At 38.4% G+C, this 20,915-nt stretch overlaps 2 protein-coding genes across 3 annotated transcripts; both read right to left on the bottom strand.

Moving 5' to 3' along the window:
* Positions 1-1,600: 1,600 nt before the first annotated feature.
* LOC308503798 (olfactory receptor 51E2) lies at positions 1,601-18,133 on the bottom strand. Of its 2 annotated transcripts, none has more exons than XM_081063461.1 (3): positions 17,712-18,133; positions 5,167-5,466; positions 1,601-3,419 (listed from the first exon to the last, which is right to left on the bottom strand). In XM_081063461.1, exon 3 carries the CDS (start codon positions 3,367-3,369, stop codon positions 2,407-2,409), a length of 963 nt encoding a protein of 320 aa, XP_080919587.1. In that variant the 5' UTR covers positions 3,370-3,419; positions 5,167-5,466; positions 17,712-18,133; the 3' UTR covers positions 1,601-2,406. The 2 variants fall into 2 exon arrangements, with proteins under 2 accessions (XP_080919587.1, XP_080919588.1); XM_081063462.1 differs by having other exon boundaries at positions 1,601-3,422; positions 17,712-17,974.
* Positions 10,215-17,956, bottom strand: OR51C1 (olfactory receptor family 51 subfamily C member 1). Its single transcript, XM_081063487.1, has 2 exons — positions 17,712-17,956; positions 10,215-11,517 (listed from the first exon to the last, which is right to left on the bottom strand). Exon 2 carries the CDS (start codon positions 11,480-11,482, stop codon positions 10,538-10,540), a length of 945 nt encoding a protein of 314 aa, XP_080919613.1. The 5' UTR covers positions 11,483-11,517; positions 17,712-17,956; the 3' UTR covers positions 10,215-10,537.
* Positions 18,134-20,915: the final 2,782 nt, after the last annotated feature.

Genomic DNA, 20,915 nt, shown 5'->3' with positions numbered 1-20,915 from the left:
GACAGCAATAGAATATAAGTAAGGGGCTGTGATGGGACACAATGAGGGATTTGGGAGCAAGAGACACACACTTTATTAAATTGTTGATCTGGCCATACCTTTAGGCACATGGACGTTGGCAAGGGGGTGTGATTGAGGTGGAGTAATGCACAGGAAGATAGAAGAGGATGGAGGTTGTGGTGAGAGACATAAGGTGTTTGATCTCATAAAATGAGACCTTTGACTTCCTTATTTGGAGTAAGGCCCAATACCTGAATCTCCACTTTTATAGAGCGTGGGCATTCATCACTTCGTTTTTAGTTGTTGTTGTTGTTGTTGTTGTTGTTGTTTTTGTTTGTTTGTTTTAGGGAAGTCACCCATTTCTTCCATTCTCTTTCCCTCAACCCTGGTATATCTGCATTGATTAACTGCATGACTTTGGAGGCCACTTTACTACTCTGAGCTGGGAATCACAATTTGATGCTTGCAGATACATATGAGGTCTAACGATTAAGTTCGCAAACTCATCCTAGAAAAAGTGCTACATACCTCGTTACTGAATATCACTATGGTCACCTTCAAAGTACTCCCCTTGGGAAGCTATGCACTGATGCCAGAGCCTAGTCACCCTTCAAAGCAATTTTGTAACTCTTTTTCTGGAATGGTCATCAGAGCTCTCATCATATTACCCTTGATGTCCTGAATGTCATCAAAATGTCTTCCTTTCAATATTTCTTTTGTCTTCGGGTAAAGAAAGACGTCACTGGGGGCCAGATCAGGTGAGTAGGGAGGGTGTTGCAATACAGTTATTTGTTTCCTGGCTAAAAACTCCCTCACAGGCAGTGCTGTGTGAGCTGGTGTATTGTCGTGATGCAAGAGCCATGAATTGTTTGCAAAAAGCTCAGGCCATCTAACTTTTCCATGCAGCCTTTTCAGCACTTCCAAATAGTAAACTTGGTTAACTGTACAGATTCAAAATGAATAATCCCTCTGATATCAAAAAGACTTACCGACATCGTTGCAACAAGTTCGCGAACTGCATCGTCAGACTTCGTGTGCTAAGAGGGCCTTTCTAGGAAGGACTTCGTGTGCTAGGAGGGACTTTCTAGGAGGAAAGAGGTTAAGTATCTGAGGTTCCCCGCAAAAGCCCACAGATTAGAGTCTCCTGCATGGTTTATCCACCCAAATCCCCTACCCAAGATTTGTTCAGTGAAGCTACTGAGGAAACACATAGGCCCAATAATTATAGTCAGATTTCAGCTTCTCATCAGAGATTGAGGAAAGATGTATCCAGCATCTTGACAGTTGTACAAATAAAGTTGTGAAGGTTAGATAAAACCTGTAAAGAACTTATCTCAGTGCCTGGAAACTGTAAGCATTCAAAATATGTTCATTGGCATTATTATTTAGGGCTTAGATAAATTCTCAGGTAATGCATAGTGAACCAACAGAGGTCTGTGACAATCCCTGGTTTATGTAAATTTTCAGTTTCATTATCCCCATTTTAAAAGTTGTTCATATCAAGTAAACAAGACCTCCATAATAAAGAAATTTAGAAAGTATAAACAAAAATAAGTCACTAGGAATTTGAGAACATTTTCTTCAAGGCATAGCTTGTTTTACAAGTTTGTTTCAATCATGTGTCTTTATTGTTTTCCTTAACATTATAAGCACTATAAGCATGTTTCATTTTACAGCAGAGAATTTTAAGACCACATAGTATGGATTACTCCACATAATATTACATTAAGTAAATGGACCATACTTGAATTTATTATTTCAACTTTTACATATTATGCCATAGGATTGCTAATATGTGATTATTCTAAATAGTGGTATAATTAATTAATATATTTTGTGAAAAACCTGTTTTCTGCACTTAGGGATATTGTATTAGAATACATTTTCAAAAGTGAGATTTCAACATTGAAACATATAACTTTTAAAAAGAGCTTGCTACATATTGCCAACATACCATCAGCTGTGATGTTCAAGAATATACATTTCAACACAATCTCCTTTTTCATTGTTAATTTTAATTAATAAAACTGCTAATTTGACTGGCAAAATGCTGCCTAATTATTGTTTTAATGTAAGTTTCTTGGATTACTAGTTATATGGAATAATTTTTTCCTATTTCAAAGCCAATCATATTTTTTGTCACTCCTTTTTATGTTCTTTTACTACTTATTGGTGCAGTGGTGGATTTTCTAATACACACTTTTTATATAATAAGGATATCAATAACATTTTGACCTATGGAAGGGAATCACGATACCTCCCCAAATTTCACCCCAAGCAGAGGCAGAATTTGGAGGTTAAACCAGAGAAAAGCATTGATATACTTATAGGAAACTGGAATTAAGCTAGAATTAGGAAATCATTACATCAAACCATTAAGGATAAGGGAAAGTGGGGTGGTAAAAGTCACCTGCCTCCCACAGCCTGCAGATCCTTGTCACAGTTGATCTTGAGCATAGCTAGCACTCGTGTTCTGATCTGTTTGGTTCTGGCACCATAAATGATAGGATTGATCACAGGGGGCAAAAGTAGATAAACATCACCCATGAGAACATGCACAATGGGATCAAGGCTGTTTCCAAAACGGTGTACCACTGAGAGGCCAATGAGAGGCACATAGAAGGCCAGTACCACACTGATGTGTGACACACAGTTTCCAAAGGCCTTGGCCCGCTCTGACTTGGAAGGCAGTCGTAGAACTGTTCGTATAATCAGAACATAGGACAAGGAGATGAACAGGACATCCACACCCATGATCAGCAGAATGGCAGTAAGACCATAGACCACGTTGGGCAACGTGTCTGCATAGGCCAACTTCATCACATCCTGGTGTACACAATAGGAGTGTGAGAGCACATTGGAGTGGCAGAAGGCCAGCCGCTTGATGAGCAGAGGCAGTGGGATAAAGAAGAGGGATCCACGGACCACGGCCACCATGCCAATCTGGGCTGTCACTGTATTGTTGAGCACTGCGGCATGCCGCAATGGGTGGCAGATGGCTATATATCGGTCAAAGGCCATGGCCAGCAGGATGGTAGACTCAATGGCTGAGAGAGAGTGAATAAAGAACATCTGGGCAATGCAGGCATCAAAGGTAATCTCCCGGGAATCAAACCAGAAGAGGGCGAGGATCTTGGGCATGGTGGCTGTGGACAAGGCCAGGTCGATGGCCGCCAGCATGCAGAGAAAGAGGTACATGGGAGCATGTAGGGTGCGCTCCATCCTTATGATACACACCACGGTGCAGTTTCCAAACACTGCCACAGCATACATGGAAAACAGGGGGAAACCAATCCAGAAATGGGCTTCTTCAAGTCCTGGGATCCCAATAAGCACAAAGGTGGCATGTGTGAAGTTGCAGGAAGTCATAGCTGGCACCGAGAAGGGGGCACTGGAGAGGGTGAGGTCACACTGATAGCCTGCTAGGATATGGAGCACAGTCAGAGAGGCCAGTCCTGGAAACCTGAGAACTGAAAGCACCGTAACTTGCCTTCTCCTGCTCTCTCCTCCCTCTTTCAAGCCATTTAGGCTCTCTCATAAGCTCTGAAGCTTTCTTTCAAAGGGGAAAGGGACAGCTCAGATTCATTTATCAATCACTACTTTCAAGGACCATTTCTATTTTTAAAAGGGAACCTGGAAAAAACAATACTTAGTCTTCCAAGTATTGTTTTTTGGAAGACTTGCCAAAATGTAGTCTTCCCACGTTCCCTCAGACTTCTTCTCCTGTCCCATACCTTTATTGTACAGATATTGGGTGGTTGTTTTTTCAGACAGGTGTTAAGAGATACCATTGGGGACCCTTTCCAGATAGGGCTGTGTCCTCCTCTCCTCTCCTCTCCTCTCCTCTCCTCTCCTCTCCTCTCCTCTCCTCTCTTCTTCTTCCCTCCTCTCTCCTCTCCTCCTTTCCTCTCCCCTTCTTTCCTTCAATTATTTATTTATTACATAAGTATTTACTTTATGACCAACTATGTGCAAGGCTATTTGTTAGATGCTGCTGATGCAGAGGTTAAACACACATCTTTTGCCCTTCAGATGCCCTTCCTAGGGTTGAAGATAAACACATAACCAAATTATTAGTGTTTTGGGATAAGTGTTAGAACTTGTGCAAAGACAAAGACAGATTCCCAACTTTGGACCCCAGCTGCTGTCAGAATAAAAAGCCCTTTTCAGAGGCAGCTAACGGCATCCTTCAATGAGATAAAAGATAGCTTGTGTTTTGTATACAGCCAAACAGCTATGTATCTATCATAGATAGCTTGGACAGAGAGCTTCAGAATTCCAAACAAATCAGGCTGAAAAGTTCTAGAAAAGTAGTTCTAAGGAGGGAGGCCAGATCACTGGGTCTCTGTATCTGAGAGAAATGAGGCCCAAGTAAAGAAAAGGGCAGGCATGGTGGGTAGCCAGGGGAGCATAGTAACATATTCTCTCTTTTTCAGGGCTTCTTGCCTGTGCTCCTGCATTCAGCACCTACAGATATAACAGTTCCTGTTGGCCACAGAGTCAATACTGTCCTGACCCCACTGTCCACAGAGCACCTTTTCTGCTTTGCTGACAGAAGTCTAAGACTTGTATCATCTTGTCTCCCCAGTTACCTATCCCAGAAGAATGCATGTCTCTCTCCCATATTGCCTGGCCTTCTGCCTAAAGTGACCCCTGTCTAGACCCAATTTCCACTTCTCTTTGGGTCTGAATGTGGCTGTTGCATTCATACTTCTTGCCTTTCTGGACTGCCAGCTAATGCTCTGGGACACTTATTCTCAGCCCCTGTAGGTGTGGGTGGCACACAAGGGCTGCTCCCTGCCCAGCCAGGAGGCAGTTTGTGGGGTCTTTGAAGTTCCTTAGGATGGCAGGAATTTAGGCTGCCCAACCCCAAGTGAGGTTTACTCACTTGAAAATAGTGCAGTCTACTGGAGGGAGCAGTCAGAGAGGGCTTGTCCTTTCAGTCACAGGCTTGTTTATAAATCAGGGACGTATTTATGATGCTGCCCAGGAGGCACATGAAAACTGGTTGTGGGAGCATGGACTGAGGCCCCAGGGGCATGGCAGGCAGGGGACAATATTTCCATGTCCTCTTTTATGTCACTCCCACGGGCTTCCCACTGTTTCTGTCTAGGGGGAGGGACAATCACAAAGGGCGATTGTCTCTGCTATTACTCCCACACTTACCTATATAAGGCTTTCCCCACAATTATCTCCACTCTCCCAAGGACTCAAACTTCCACTGTCAACCACAGTCAGTGCCTTTCCTCATTAGTGACTTTGCCCAACACACTGGTCAACGTGCGTACGTAGTATATCCTTAGGTTCTAGGAGTTCACATCCTCTTTAAAAACCAAGATGGGTATCAAAAAGTGTAATCTCATCATTCGAAAATAAAGGGATGCATTTCTTCAGCTCTTCGTTTCCCATCTTGTCTTTCAGTTGACAGAACAGCCCTTGATGTATGGAAGCCACTCTTTATTGCACCTGTGTCACGGAAAGAATAGATGAGGTATATGTGAAAGACAAATACCATATGATCTCACTTATATGTGGAATCTAAAGAACAGAATAAATGAAAACACAAAACAGAAATAGACTCACAGATACAAAGAACAAACTGATGGTTGCTAGACGGGGGGGAGGGGTTAGGGAGGAGGGTGATAAAGGTGAAGGGATTAGGAAGTACAAATTGGTAGTCACAAAATAGTCATGGGGATGTAAAAAACAGTATGGGGAATATAGTCAATAACGTTGTAAAAACTATGTATAGTCAGATGAATACTAGATTTAATTGGGGGAATCACTTCATAAATTATATAAATGCCTAACCACTGCACTGTACACTTGAAACTAATATAAAATAACATTGAATGTCAACTATAATTAAAATATATATATATATATATATATATATATATATATATATTTATGGGATCTAAAGTATAGCATAGGAAATATAGTCAATGGTATTGTAATAGCTCTGTACGGTGTCAGATGGGTAGTAGATTTGTTGGGGTTATCACTTTGTGAGGGGTGTAAATGTCTAATTGTTATGTTGTTTTATACACCTTTATACATTCTTTTAAAAAGAATAAATGAGATAAAGGCTCTTTGCCTTAGGTCACATAGTAAATTAGTGATAATATCAGTTAGAGAACCAGGTGTACTGACTCTATTCACTCACATTCAACAAATATTTATTAAGGGCTTACAATGTAATAAGAAACATAGACAAAAAACTCCAACCCAAACCAAAATCAAAGCAAAAACTCCCGCCCTCATGGAGTATACATTTTAGTGAGAGAGACAGACAGTAAATGGAGTTAATATGAAAAAGCAAATAGGATGTCAAATCATCTTAAGGAGAAAAAATAAAGGGAAGACAAATATTAAGGGGGAAATTGATGTTTTAAATGAAGTTACCAGGAAGTCCTCACATAATGGAGACATCTGAGGAGAAGCCTGAAGGGAGTGAGAAATATATCTATGGAGCTATTTGAGGCAGGCCAATCCAGGAAGAAGATACAGAAGTGTGGGGACAAAGCCCCAAAAAACAGTTTCCAGGCTCTCGGCCTCACATAGAAAGGTGCTGGCTCGGGTAGTAAATGGCCATCAACTGTGATCAGATGCCAGCAGCTGTGGCTAGTTGGCCGTCAGCTCTAACCCGTAAGCCATTGGCCACTAATATAACGGCTGTGGCTACGCTAGCAGAAAAAGGAATGGGGGCTAGCAAGAAGATGGTGGCTGGCAAGCACGGACTGCTGTTAGGCAGATTATGTAGATCCTGCTTCCTGTGTCTCCAGCCCTGCCACCAGCGAGAATATATTGGTTTGACTACCCTACTTATGGCTCCATGAGTGTTCCTTTTTGGCCTTATTGTGTCCTGCGTTCTTGGGCGGGGAGCGGAGCAGAGACCCTGCATGACAAGAAGCTACAAATAAAGTTCCTGAGAATGGAGTGTATCTGGTAGTTTAGAACAACAAGGAGGCCACTGTGCCTGAGCAGAGACTCAAGGGGAAGAAGTAGTAGGAAGATGGAATCAGAGAGGTGATGGGGAATTGAATCATATAGTGCCACATGTTCTGTAGAACATTTAAGGGTTTTCACTTGAACTCTGAATTCAAATGGCCACAACAGCGGTAATGTGTCTACTGTTCGGGCTTTTAGGAAGTCTCCATTTCACCGTGAGCTTGCCCACCTTAGTCAGAACATGACATTTGTTCTGCAAACCACCCATTTCAGAAATGTCCAAATTATCCACCCCTAGGGATGGAGTTTACAAGTTTCCAGGATTGTTGGACAGTAAGGCTGTTTATACATTCGTGTGTGTGGGGTGAGGTGGGAAAGAAATAGCTGTAGAAGTAGTGTGAACATTTTGGCTATCTCGTTCTTGAGACTGAAGTTCCTTCTTTCTCTTCCCATTTTTAGGACTCTGAGTACCCTCATCCTTATTCTTTAGCCCATGTCACTCTTTTTCTTTCTCTTTCTCTCTTTCCTCTCTCCATAGCCTATCTTATGTCATGTGTTCAAACAAACAAACAAACAAACAAACAAACAAACATCCAATCTGTAAGTCCATTTCATCTGAAATTTTTCAGTTATTTCCAACAGTGAATAAGACATGGTCTCTGGTCTTGAGAGGTGGACAGAGTCTATTTTGGGGAGATGGTTACAGTTGATTCTGAATGGGAATACCATGCATGAGAAAGAAGCACATAGTGCTGCAAGAACATCTGTAAAGGACACCAGACAGACTTGAGAAGTCAGGAAAAAGTCTCTGAAGAAAGGTCACTACCAAGTCAGGAGAAGAGAGTGAGTGAGACGGCTATAGCTAGAGGTAATAGCTTGTGGAAGGCTTAAAAGTGAGCTAGAGCAATTGGGGTAAAGGAAATGCAAGTTGTTTGTCAGGCGTGAAGCAATAAGGCTTGCGAAGTAAGTAGAGCCACATCATCAGGTATTTTATTATTTTCGCTATGTGGCAGGCCCTGTTTTAGGGTCTGGAGGACAGCATGAATGAAACAAAGCTCTTATTCTTAAAGATTTTACCTTGTAATGGGAAAACAAGAAAATAAATAAACAGATATGTAATATGTAATATGTAATATGTTTTTGGGTGGTCAAAGTGCTAGAAATTTAAAACAAGGTGGATAGGGAAGAGACAGGAATTGAGGGAGAGGTGTTGTCGTTGTTGTTGTTATTATTATTATTATTATTATTATTATTATTTTATAATGTAATACGTGATGCTTACGCAGGGACCTGCATGAAGTGAGGCAGTATATCGTGTGGGTATCTTGGGGAAGAATATTCCAGTAGGGAGAGCAGCAAGTGTGAAGTCTGATTTTGAAGTTCGACGAGTTTAAGGAAATATTCACAGGCTACTGTGCATGTAGTAGAGTGAATAAAGGGGAGAGTAGTAGGAGATGAAGTTGAGATTAAGGATGAGAGTCAGATATAAGATATAATGACTGATTTTTCCCTGGTTAAGACAAGGCCACTTCCTCTGAACATGTTGAACAGAGGAAGTGACATGATCTGTCTTATATATTGACACAATCACTCTCACTACTGTGGGGAAAATAGACTCTAAAGCAAAAGTGGATGAAGGAAGATCCATCAGGAGACTATTACATTTCAGGTCCAAGATGACAATGTCTTGGATCATGGTGGTAGCAGTAGAGGTGGCAAAACGTAGTTGGATTGCAGATATCCATATCTGGAATATCTGAAAGAAAGAGACAGCATTTGCTGGGTGTGGAATGGGAGAGAGAGGTGTCATGGCTAACTCCAAGTCTTCTATATCTCAGCAACTTGAAAGGCTGAGTTTCTGAGTTATGGGAGACTGTGGTCGAGCACATTTTGTCCTTGATGTGAATATTAGGATATGGTTTCTGACACAATGAATCTAACATTATTATTAGACATTCAAGTGGAGATACTGACACATTCAAATGAAGATATTGATACAGTTGGATATGAGTCTGGAGTATAAATATTAATTTGGAATTTGTCAGCATATAGATGGTATTTAAAGCTATGAAGCCAGATGAGATGACCCAAAATTGAAATACAACAAGGAGAAAAAACAAAAAAACGAAAACAAAACAGGTCTGAGAACAAAGTCCTGGGACATTCCAGCATGCAAAGATCAGGGAGATGAAGAATAACAATAAATGAGACTAACAATGTTATTGTTAACCATTCTGAGGATTTTGACATCATCTTTATTACATAACCAGTAATGTAGTCACTTAATAATCTCCTCGTAGATCTGAATGATTACTGCTACTTCTTTGCTGGACCTGAAACCAGCCCTAGGGTCCATTTTTACTGAGTGATTCCAATGTGTCACTGAAATATGTACTTTCAAATTTTGAGAATTAATGGCTACACCCAGATTGGAAAAAATAATCCACTTGCTGGATTAGAGCATTGTATGAAATATATGACACAAATTAAAACATTTGTAAATTAATGACACAAAGTATAACTCATTCACAATCTGTAGACAACTTTTCAGGTTCTGTTAGGGCAGAAAGTTGATGGAGGGTGGAGAGATATTCTGGAATATGCTTAGCTGAGAAAGGACATCAGATAGAAATACATTTGTGAGGTTTGAAGATTTTGTTTTGGGCTTTTCCTCCATAATTTGGCTGAAAATTTGTAGGTCCTCTTTCTTCCTCTCTTCTGTCCTAGAGTTGTGTTTTTGATTTTATATTTGCTTTTTTATGTCCCCCAGTAAAAATGATATAAACTGATATATATATATATATATATATATATACACACACACACACACACATATACATATACATATAATTATATATAATATATATACATAGATTACATATATAATTATATATACATATAATTATATATATAATATATATACATAGATTACATTATATGCAGCAATATAGCATTAAAGACTGTGAAGGACCTTGGAGTCAGCTTGCCTGGATGTGAAATATGGCTTTGTCACTTACTAGCTGGTTTAAGTAAGCTACTTAACATTTTGTGTTTCAGTTTTTTCACTGATATTAGAAGTAGCTGTCTTATATTGTCTGGATATAACATGTGTTAATATGTGTAAAAAACACCTAGAACTATGACTGGTCAGAGGAAATAATAACAAATGTTAGTTAAAATTATTACTACAGTTAGGAAATAATTACCTAATTCTCATAAAAGGAGTGATGTTTATTTATTTATTTACTTATTTATTCATTTTTATAATGTGTCATTCTAACTGCTGTGAAGTGGGTGAACTAAGAAGAGAAAGACTGTTGGAAGGATTAACAACAGTTTAGAGTGAAAGGTGATGGGGAGGAGAAACTCTAGATTTAGGGCTTTTAGGCTTTACGTTGTTTATCCTTTCCAGTCTTATGTCTCTGTCTGTCTCCTCATTTGTAAAATAAAGGGATCAAACTAGCTGATATTCTAAATATACCACAGTCTTAATTTTAAAATATTTGTTCACTTACCTTCAATGAGCACCAGTTCTGTTTTTTTAATAACATGACCTGATGTAAGTTGTCTCTAGAACTCTATGATTCTATGTGTCTTTGGAATGGAGGATTTTTATTACAGCCCTACGTATCTGTCTGGTCTTCACACTGTAGATAATGGGGTTCATGACAGGGGGGATCAGCAGGTAGGTGTTAGCAATCAGAGTATGTACATAGGGTGGGGCCTGTTTCCCAAATCTGTGAACAAAGGATAAACTAATCAGTGGAATATAGAAAATAGCAACAGCCCCAATATGGGAGATGCATGTGCTAAAAGCTTTCTTCCTCTCTTCTGGGGATGCAATGCTGAGGACAGTCTTAATAATCAAAACATAAGAAAGGAGGATGAGGATCGAATCCACACCAACAGTAGAGATCAGGGCAGTCAACCCAACTGCACTATTGATCCTGGTGTCTGTGCAGGAGAGCTTCATCACATCAGGGTGGAAGCAGTAGGAATGGTGGAGCACGTGGCTGCGGCAGAAGGACAGTCTTTTAAGAAGGGCTACCATTGGTGTCAGCATTAGTGTCCCCCTGATGACAATTACCACTCCAATTTGAGCTATTCTGGAATCAGTTAAAATGGTGGCATACCTGAGAGGCTTAGAAATGGCCACAAAGCGATCAAAAGCCATGGCCAACAATACTGAGGATTCCATGACAGTGAAAAGTTTAATAAAGAACATCTGTGATAAGCAGGCATTAAAGCTGATCTCTCTGGAATTGAACCAAAATATACCCAACATGGTGACCAGCGTGGATATGGACAAGCCAAGGTCAGTGGTAGACAGCATGGAGAGGAAATAATACATGGGTTCATGGAGGCTGGGCTGAGTGACAATGGCGGAGAGAATCAGACTGTTTCCTGAGAGGGCAGTTATATAGAGAAAGCAGAAAGGAATGGAGATCCAGATGTGGAAGTCTTCCAGCCCGGGAACACCAGTTAGCAGGAAAATTATGGAAGAAGATGTGGTATTCTGGAAGTTGGACATGCTGGATTAAAAGTACAGAATTCCAACATGAAACTCTGCAACAATAAAAAAAAGCTACATTTAAAAAATTCATCTAGTCAAAAACAATTCTATTGAATCTAAATATAACCAAGATGATAATCTATATACTACATAAATATGAACGGCTCACTTAAATTGATAAAAGAATTGTAAGACTTCAATTGCTGTAGAAGATTCCATTTAAATTTGTTTTTAAATTTTTAGGTTTGTATTTGCCTCAGCCTACCATTTTTCTTTCTTGGGGAACTTTGCTGGTAGCTATGTTTATACTGTGTGACCTTTCCTTTCACTCCTCTACTCAGAGGTGACTGGACTAAGTAAAGACACTTTACTAAGATTGGCCAATCGTATTTTATTCTTTCTGGAATTTTTAAAATTAAATTTATTGTGGTGACATTGGTTAGTAAAATTATATATGTTTAAAGTGTACATTCCTATGATACATCATCTATATATTGCATTATGTGTTCACCATCCAAAGTCAGTTCTCCTTCCATCATCACATATTTGACCCCCTTTTCCCTCTTCTACCTCCCCTGCTTCTCCCTTACCCTCTGGTAACCACTAAACTGTTGTCTGTGTCTATGAGTTTTTGTTTCTTTGTCAGTTTGTGTTGTTCCTTAGTTGCTTTCTGTTTTATATCCCACTTATGAGTGAAGTCGTAGGGTTCTTGACTTTTTCTGTCTGACTGATTTTGCTTAGCACGATAATCTCAAGATTCATCCATGTTGTTGCAAATAGTAGTATTTCATCTTTTCTTATGGCTGAGTAATACTTCCTTGTGTATACGTGAATGTTTAAATTGTAATAAAGAGGTAGCAGGTTATTTTTTTTATATAGTTGACAAAAGAGAAAAATAGATTGGGGCCATGGAGCAGCAATATTACATCTGCCATAAGTAGAAGGCAGAGATTTTTAGGATAATTTGGAAAGCTGGAAAATATTGAGAAAAAGATACTTATAATACAAGTAACACATGTAAAATGATAATACATGATTTAGGCACCAGTCAGTCATGTGCAGGTATCTACAGTATCTAACCTTTACAATGACACACACATGGTGTCACTTTTGGGATAGATGGGGAGTTAGAACAGAGACTTACCACCAGAGGGACAGAGGACTCTGTCAGCACTTGACATTACATGCTGGCATGTTCAAATATATTTCTCTCTTCAATCTGCCTGAAGATTAGTTGTCCTTCAGAACAGATTTTCTCCATTTTGTTAAGACATACTTTTCAAGAGATACTTAATACACTACAATTGTTTTGCTTTGGAAGGAAAGATATAACTTTATGGTAAACATCACGTTCTTTTTTTTTTTTTTTTTTTTTCTTTTTTTTTTTTTATCAAGTAGAAAATTGCAAACTAGACTGCAAGAAGGGACCTGGAGAAAAACAGAGATTAGGGCTGTGGCTGGAGAGGACTCAATCAGTGAGAAGTAGCCAATGTTAAGGTAACTGTTCCTCAGGGGAACCTAAGTGTTCCCAAGCCACACAGGTTCACTCAGGTAGAGTGTCACTTGAAGGGTTTCCTAAAGAAATATTAGTTTAAAAATTGGGAAATTTTAAAATGGAAAATTAGAGAAAAATGTGTTGTTACATGATTGACCAAATAAGTGAACTATAACTTTAGACTCTAAAGTTAAGAGTAACAAGAGTATCCTCAGGGAACCAATGAAATTATTGTGGGAAATGTATTATTAAACCTCATAACAGAAATGACAGTTAACAGAAGGGGAATGTTCATCAAGAAAGGGAACATTTTTTTGCACTACTGCACTAGTGACTGTTTATTGAATGTCATGAATACAGCTGGCATTATACACAATGAAGCCTTACCCAACTGGCATGCATTTCACAATGAATTGTGAAAGTTTAAAAAGTAAATATGTTCTATTAGCACTTTTCATAAATAGATTGATTTCTGAAAAACATTTTTAGTAATTATACTTAGTTTTTAAAACACTTGTTGATGAGATGGACAAACTGAAAATGTATTTGTTAGATGAATGACGTGATAATTTAAAATTGTAGGTTCACCTCTCATTTTCCACAAGTCTTTGACCTATTTATTTACTATTAATTCCTTTGACCTGTTTATTTACTATTAATTCATAGAACCTGGGACTCCGTTTTTGAAGTTAACAATTTCCTGGGGTTAGTAGGAGGTAGAATAATTATGAAACAGGGAACATTTCAATTCTGTGTACAAAGGTTTGGGGTATTTGGAGAAGACTATTCAGGAAAATTAATGCTTGAAAGACTTTTATGTTTTGTGTAAGTTGAGATGATGTATTCCCAGGCTTTTAGAATGGCATATGTCAAAAGTGTTGTGCCAGAATGAACTTATAATTTCTTTCTTTGCTTTTGCCATATAACTGCAGAGACATTTACTGAGTACCTACTTTGTGCACAGTGCTATGTCAGAAGCCATGCATAACATGAACAAAACCCCTCTTAAAGAATTTATAATCAAGCGAGGAACAAAGATGAGCACTGTTTATAAATAACTTTAATATCTAGTGTACAGTGATGAATAATAAAAATGGTTATGGTAGCACAGAGAGCATTCATATATGTTGATTAATTCTGGCTACCACAATGATTTTCATGATGATTATCACGATAATATGCAATGATTGAGTTGGAATTTTTGTCATTGAGTTTTAGGAAATTTTATAAAAGATCAGTTTTTTAAAAAATAATTGTTATCTGAACAATTTCTCTTGCATCCTAACTTCTTCATGACCCCCTTACATTATTTCATTAATTCAAACAATTTAGCCATTGCTCATTTTAATTCTTCTTGTCAATTTTTTCCTTCCCTTTCTGGCTGAAGCTGAAAGAGCGAAGAAAAACATAGAGCATAAGTTGAACAATCTGTGCTGAGCCTTACAGAAGAGAACTTCCTTAAATTCCTTCCTTTCCATTGCTCTACAGCCATATCTTCTTGCACCCTCTTCTCATCCACACTAGGGTCAGACATAGGGGATTCCTTATTGCCTTTCAGAGCCAGTAACTTCATCTAAGCTCTTGATCATCCATCATAAACACTTAGTTCATTTTAATATTAAACGGGATCTCACTGTGTATTGTGTCAACACTAAGGATATAAAGGAAGTAAACTAACAGTGGTTTGGTGCCTGAGAAAACCAAAGATGTTTCCAGGACCTCATTTTTATATGGCTGAAAACCTTATGAAAATGTGAAATGAAAAATTTCCAATTTTGAACACCTACTACATGCCAGGTACTCTATTAGGCACATATCAGAGGAGTAAGACACAAAGAAATACTGCTAGTTGCAGGGTGCGCAGGATAAGATGTTTCTAAATGGTAAGATAGAAATAGTGTGGATTGACAGATTCTGAGTATGTATATACAAGAATGTGTCGTCTCTGTGTTTGTTAAGAATTATTAGTTCCAAGAAATCTTAACAGAGTACATGAAATATCACTGTATAAAGTTTTGATAAATGGGTGAGTTCACAAAGATGAAAAGCAGGAAAAGTGTGTTTTTGACATAGATAAAGATGTGAGCAGAGACTGAATGAAGTAATAACAAAATACAGTTTGTTGGACAACTACAAGAAAATTGATATGCTGGAGTCTTAAATGTGAACTGAAGAAATTGACAGCTTCCATGAAAAATCTTGCATTCCGTGGAAAGGATAAGGAACTTAGATTTCAGTTGCAGGGCATCATGAGTCAGGCATTTCCAAATATTTTATGAATAAGTAAACAAATCATTCTTCATCTCTTCTAATTTAACTCCAACAACATTCTTTTCCTTCTTTAGTATCTTATTTTGTATGATTGGCTCCCTTTTGGCATTCTACAACACTCAAGTTTTACCCTCACCCGTTAATGAAAGCTTCCCACTTTTCTGTAGATATTTTCAACACACATCCAATTCAAACAAGATATATTGACCACCTCTCATAATTGGACACTGTGTTTAGCTAGTGAGGGCAAAAGACACAAACCTTGTTTCTCCCTCCATTTACAGACATATATTTTATGACAAAAAAATGTTCTTTGGAAAATCTGCTTTTATTATTTCTTTACCTTTAGTAATAGTCTGGATGCTTTCTCTAACGATTTGCAGAAAATTGTCCAACTGATGTCACCAATGACTTTATAAATACCAACTCCAAATCTTATTTTCAGATTTGTTTTATTCACCCTCATCTCAATTTTTTTTCAATGTCAACTATCTCCTCTTTGAAACTTTCTCCTTCATTACCATCAGTGATATTCTGTGGGCTTCCACCCCTGTTTACAAAACAGTATTTTTATTCTGTCTTTTAATTGTGGTGTTCTTTAGGAATCTGTTTTTCTTCCAAGAAGTCTCTCTACTTTTCATGCCCTCCATATACCCTCCTTGGGATATCTTAGTTATTCCCATGACTTTAAATAGCATTTATATCCAGATGACTTGCAAATCTGAAATCTAATTATGGCCTCTCCTGAGTTCTATATTTCAAAAGTTGACAGAATTTTTAAAGCTGTGGCAAAGTTTCTGGGCTTACACTTGAAGGCAGCAATATATTGTGAAGCTAGAATGAGGCAATCAAATGAACAATTTAGAAAAATAACTGGCAGCAGTTTAAAGAACAAATTAAAGCTTAGTGCCAGTGAATAAAAGGTGAATAAAATTTTTATTTCCTCCTGAAGGACCTCTTCATCCACAATCCCTCAGATACCTCAGTCTCAATATGAGCCAGAGAGTATTTCCCCTATTCCAAAACTGGCTCTCTCTCTTATGCTTTATTTAGTAGTAAATGCCATCAAACTCTAACATGTCATCTAATTAGAACTATCTCCCTCATGCACACAGACATATGTACACATTCTTCTCCCTCTCTCTCATTGTCTGTATACAAATATTCATTAAATTTTTATTGATTCTAGTTCTGAAATGTCAAAAACTAGACCCTCATGATATCTATATATGAAGGCTAAGTAATGGAAATCTGGGTGGTAGTGAGTACTTGAAGCTATATTTCTGTGCATTTTTTTACATCAAAAAATATAATTGTTTATATCAAACAACAAAGGGGGACTAATGGATATCCTTATTGGGAGACACAATAATTCCCCTAAGCTACTCTTTTGTGCTGCCATCACCCTCAGATCTGTTTAATCTGTTTAAACCTCTTCTACCCATGAATGACCTTCATTTTCTCTTGTGAGAAATAAACTGCAGTCTCTCAACTAATTTTCCTGTCCACTTAGATCATAATAATGCTCTACTTTTATTGCACAGTTATGAGCTGTAGCTTGTGGTTATGTCTTTAACTGATGAATGAGACTATGTGGCATTATCACTATTGTCCAAGCCACTGACAATGGCATGGCTATAGTGTGTGACTGATTTGGGTTAAGATCCTTGTTCAAACACTAACTAATTTTGAGATCCGTATAGCAACAACAACAACAACAACAATAATAATAATAATAAATATATTACTCCTAACAATAGCTACCATTTATTAGAACTTGTTTCGTGAACATTACTGTGCTAAGCACTTCATAAACATTTTCTTTAAATTCTTAGTACAACACCATATGGCAAGTATTATTAAATTCAGTTTAAATTCACTTTCTGATAAAGAAACTGAGTATCAGGGAGTTTATGAAACATATTCAGGATCATACATAACTAGTGAATGTCAGAGCTGGGATTCTAAACCCAGTTCTTTTAATTCCGATGCTTATGCTCTCAAGACCTATCGCGTCACCAGCAAGTAATGTAATTTTTCCTCATCTATGTGGTAGAACATGCACTGTGCCTCAAACAGTGCCTGGCATGCAGTGGGTGTTCAAAATTTTTTTTTTTTAATTGTTGTTGCTGTTGTTACTTTAATCACTGGGCTTAGAAATGAGGTTTTCAGCCCCTGACAACATCTTTGGTTTTCCCAAGCACCCAACCACACTAACCATGATCAATATAATAGTACACTGATTAAGTCATTTGACTAATGAACAACCAGCTATCCAACCAGCACCAGGCAGAACAAAATGTCTATTCTTTACCGATTTCCTGAGAATAAATAATTCTACAAATTCTACCATCTACCTCAGTCCACCACCTCACTATTTAATCTAATTCGGCGCAATGTGAGGAAATACTTTCCTGTACATAAGAAAATTCAGCTCATCAAGAGTAGAGCGTTTTCAATGAACAAAACAATTTTACTTACAGAGCCCATACAGCAGTTCTGTCTGTCCCTTTCAGGCTGACTCAGAAGGCTGAGGAGGCTTTAGATTCCAGGGAAGATCTGAGCTCATGAGGAGACTTATTCCAGCTTGGTTGGAGACAGTCGCAGAGTCACAGAGCTGAGAGGCCAATTCCTTGCGGTGGTGTAACTCACTGTGTCTCCAGTGTCCGGAGGTTCCCAGCAAACTTCTTTCGCCTCTTATAGTCTTTTTATATCTGTTCCATTATGCAATTACTTACTGTGGCTATGTGCTTTATAGGCTGATGTAATATATTTTTTGTCTTTGTGCCCTTTTATGGAAGGGTTTTTTTTTTTATAAAAACAAATTTGAGATGTAATTCACATACCATAAAATTCACTCATTTAATGCGTACAATTCAATAGGTTTTAGTAATTTCACAGTTACGCAACAACCATCAACACAGTCTAATTTTAGAAAAATCTCATCACCGCAGCAAGAAACCCCATGCTTATTAGCAGCCACTCTGAAGAGAATTTTTTAAAACTAATTTTTCTACCAGATGGTTAAAAGTCATCTCCTTTGTAATTATAAATCACACTCTACCCCGTAACTCCTTAGTATCTATCATTATTCGCAGCAGTCATGTCTCATTAGCCTACCTGTATTTCTTAGTGTCTTCTCTTTACAACTAGGAAAAATAAAACGAATTTATCCATACATATATCTAGTAAATATTTTATGAGTGTCCTATATTTCAAACATCATACTAAGTGCTGAAGATTAATAAAAATATAATATAGTTTTTAATGCCCAGTTTAGTGTAGAAAACTGACAGGTTAACCTATAATTAATTACCAATGCTGATAACCAATGATAAGGTGATCTTAGAGTCATAAACCAAGTGCTTGATGAATATGGTAGGTAAAAATCTCAGTCCAAAATTGAGGTGTGCAGAAATAAAGTTTTATTTACTATTTCATAATTCAATCTATTTCCTATTTTGGAATTCCAGCCCACTAAGAGGAAGAAAACTAATCCCAATAATTTGGGGTTTTCCCCACTTGTGTTCAAATTTTGAGGATCTCATACCACGGAATTTGGGTAGGTGGATGATGAAGTGAGGTGACTAGAGCCCTCTTTAGTCTTTAGTAAATAGTACCCACAGGTTGCTGTAGACTGTCCATCTTCTCTACTTATGGCCCCTTTAGATCCTCAGATATTCTCACCATTCTGGACCATTCTTGAGCATATGGGTCTTGGAGTCATTCTTGATTTCTTTCTCCTACACTCTGCATACAAACCTGCAAATCCTGTTAATACCTTTGAAAATATAACCCGAATTTAATCACTCTACATCACCTCCACAAATGCCCCCTTATCCAAGTCACAATTATCTCTCACTTAGATAATTTCAGCAATTTCCTGACCATTCTTTCTGCTTCTATTCTTATTTCACCCCACTACCCAGTCTATTTCACCACAGAAAATGTCTTGGCTTGAAATAGTTTATTATTTATAATGTAACAAAAACAATAACAAAACAATAATATTTTATTATGGATTCTATGCCCAAGATATTATGCCAGGTATCTGTGGTAAGCAAAATAATGACCCAGGAGATGTCCTCATTCTAAAGCCTGGAACTTGTGAATGTTACCTTCACATGGTAGAAGGAACTTTACAGATATGATATAGACCTTGAGATGGGGAGATCATCCTGTATTATCACAATTGGGCATCACCTGGAAGCTCTTAGAAATACAGAATATCAGATGTACTGAATCATATTGTGCATTTTTGCAAGATACTTAAGGGACTCATGTGACATTCATATTTGAGATACACTGATGTACATCACGTAGGTGTTGGGACAACCTAGACCTGTGTGGTTATATTAGGATTCACTCTTGGTTTTGTGCAATATATGTATATGAGCAAATGTAAAGTGACATGTATTCACCATTAAAGTGTTATATGGGGTGTTTTCATTGCCTTAAAAATCCTCAGTGCTCCATCTATTAATTCCTACCTCCTTCCAGCCCCTACAACCACTGATCCTTTTACTGTCTCCATCATTCTGCCTTTTCCAGAATGTCATATACCGTGTTTCCCTGAAAATAAGACTGGGTCTTACATTATGGTTTACTCCAAAAGATACATTAGGGCTTATGTTCAGGGGATGTCATCCTGAAAAATCATGCTAAGGCTTATTTTCCGGTAACATCTTATTACATGGTAATAAGATGGGAAACACGGTAGATGGAATCATACAGTATGTCGTGTGGGAGACCCTGCTTGCTGCGCCATTTGTCATGCAGGGACTCTGGGTCCCCCTCCCCACATAAGAATGCAGGATGTGGCTAGGCCAAAAAGGAACATCCATGGAGCCATAGGTAGGGGAGTCATACCACTATACTCTCACTGGAGGCTGGAGTCACACGACCTGCAACCTGCTGTCCGCTTTTCTGACTGCCAACCAACCAACTGACTCACCAACCAACACAGCTACGGCAGTTATATCAAGGGGCTAATTGGCTAAACGGTAATAGCTGATGGCCAACTAGTCACAGCCGACGGCCATCTACTACCCGAGCCAGCACCTTTCCACGTGAGGCCGAGAGCCTGGAAACTTATCTCTGGGACTCTGTCCCCACACAGTATTTTGTCATTTCTGATTGGCTTCTTTCACTTAGTAATATGCATTTCAGTTTCTTTCATGTCTTTTCATGGCTAGTAGCTAATTTCTTTTCAGCATAGAATATATTCCATAGTCTGCATGTATAAATTTATTTATGCATTCACCTACTGCAGGACATGTTGGTTGCGTTTAAGTTTTGGTAGTCATGAATAAAGCTGATTGTAGGGATGGAGTCCCAGAGAGCAATTTCCAGGCTCTCGACCTCCGATGGAAAGGTGCTGGCTCGGGTAGTAGATGGTCATCAGCTGTGATCAGATGGGCATCATCTGTAACCGGTTAGTCACTGGCCACTGATATAACTGCTGTGGCTGTGCTAGCAGGCATGGATTGTGGCTAGCAAGTGCAGTTAACAAGAAGATTGTGTATTGTGGATCATGTTGATCCTACTTCCTGTGTCTCACCTGGCCACCAGCGAAACTGCGATACAGAAAGACCCCTCATTGGGTACTGACAGATGTTTGCTTTTGTGTCTCAACCAGCCGCCATGGAGAATATAGTGACATGACTCCCCTATGGGAGTTGTTCC

The sequence above is a fragment of the Rhinolophus hipposideros genome, assembly GCF_964194185.1.
Source record: "Rhinolophus hipposideros genome assembly, chromosome: 10".
Lineage (NCBI taxonomy): Eukaryota > Metazoa > Chordata > Mammalia > Chiroptera > Rhinolophidae > Rhinolophus > Rhinolophus hipposideros.
This window is presented reverse-complemented; position numbering and strand designations above follow the sequence as displayed.

Bases quoted from the DNA above. Each gene is read 5' to 3' on its own strand.
- OR51C1 (XM_081063487.1), bottom strand. From the start codon at position 11,482: ATGTCCAACTTCCAGAATACCACATCTTCTTCCATAATTTTCCTGCTA.
- LOC308503798 (XM_081063461.1), bottom strand. From the start codon at position 3,369: ATGACTTCCTGCAACTTCACACATGCCACCTTTGTGCTTATTGGGATC.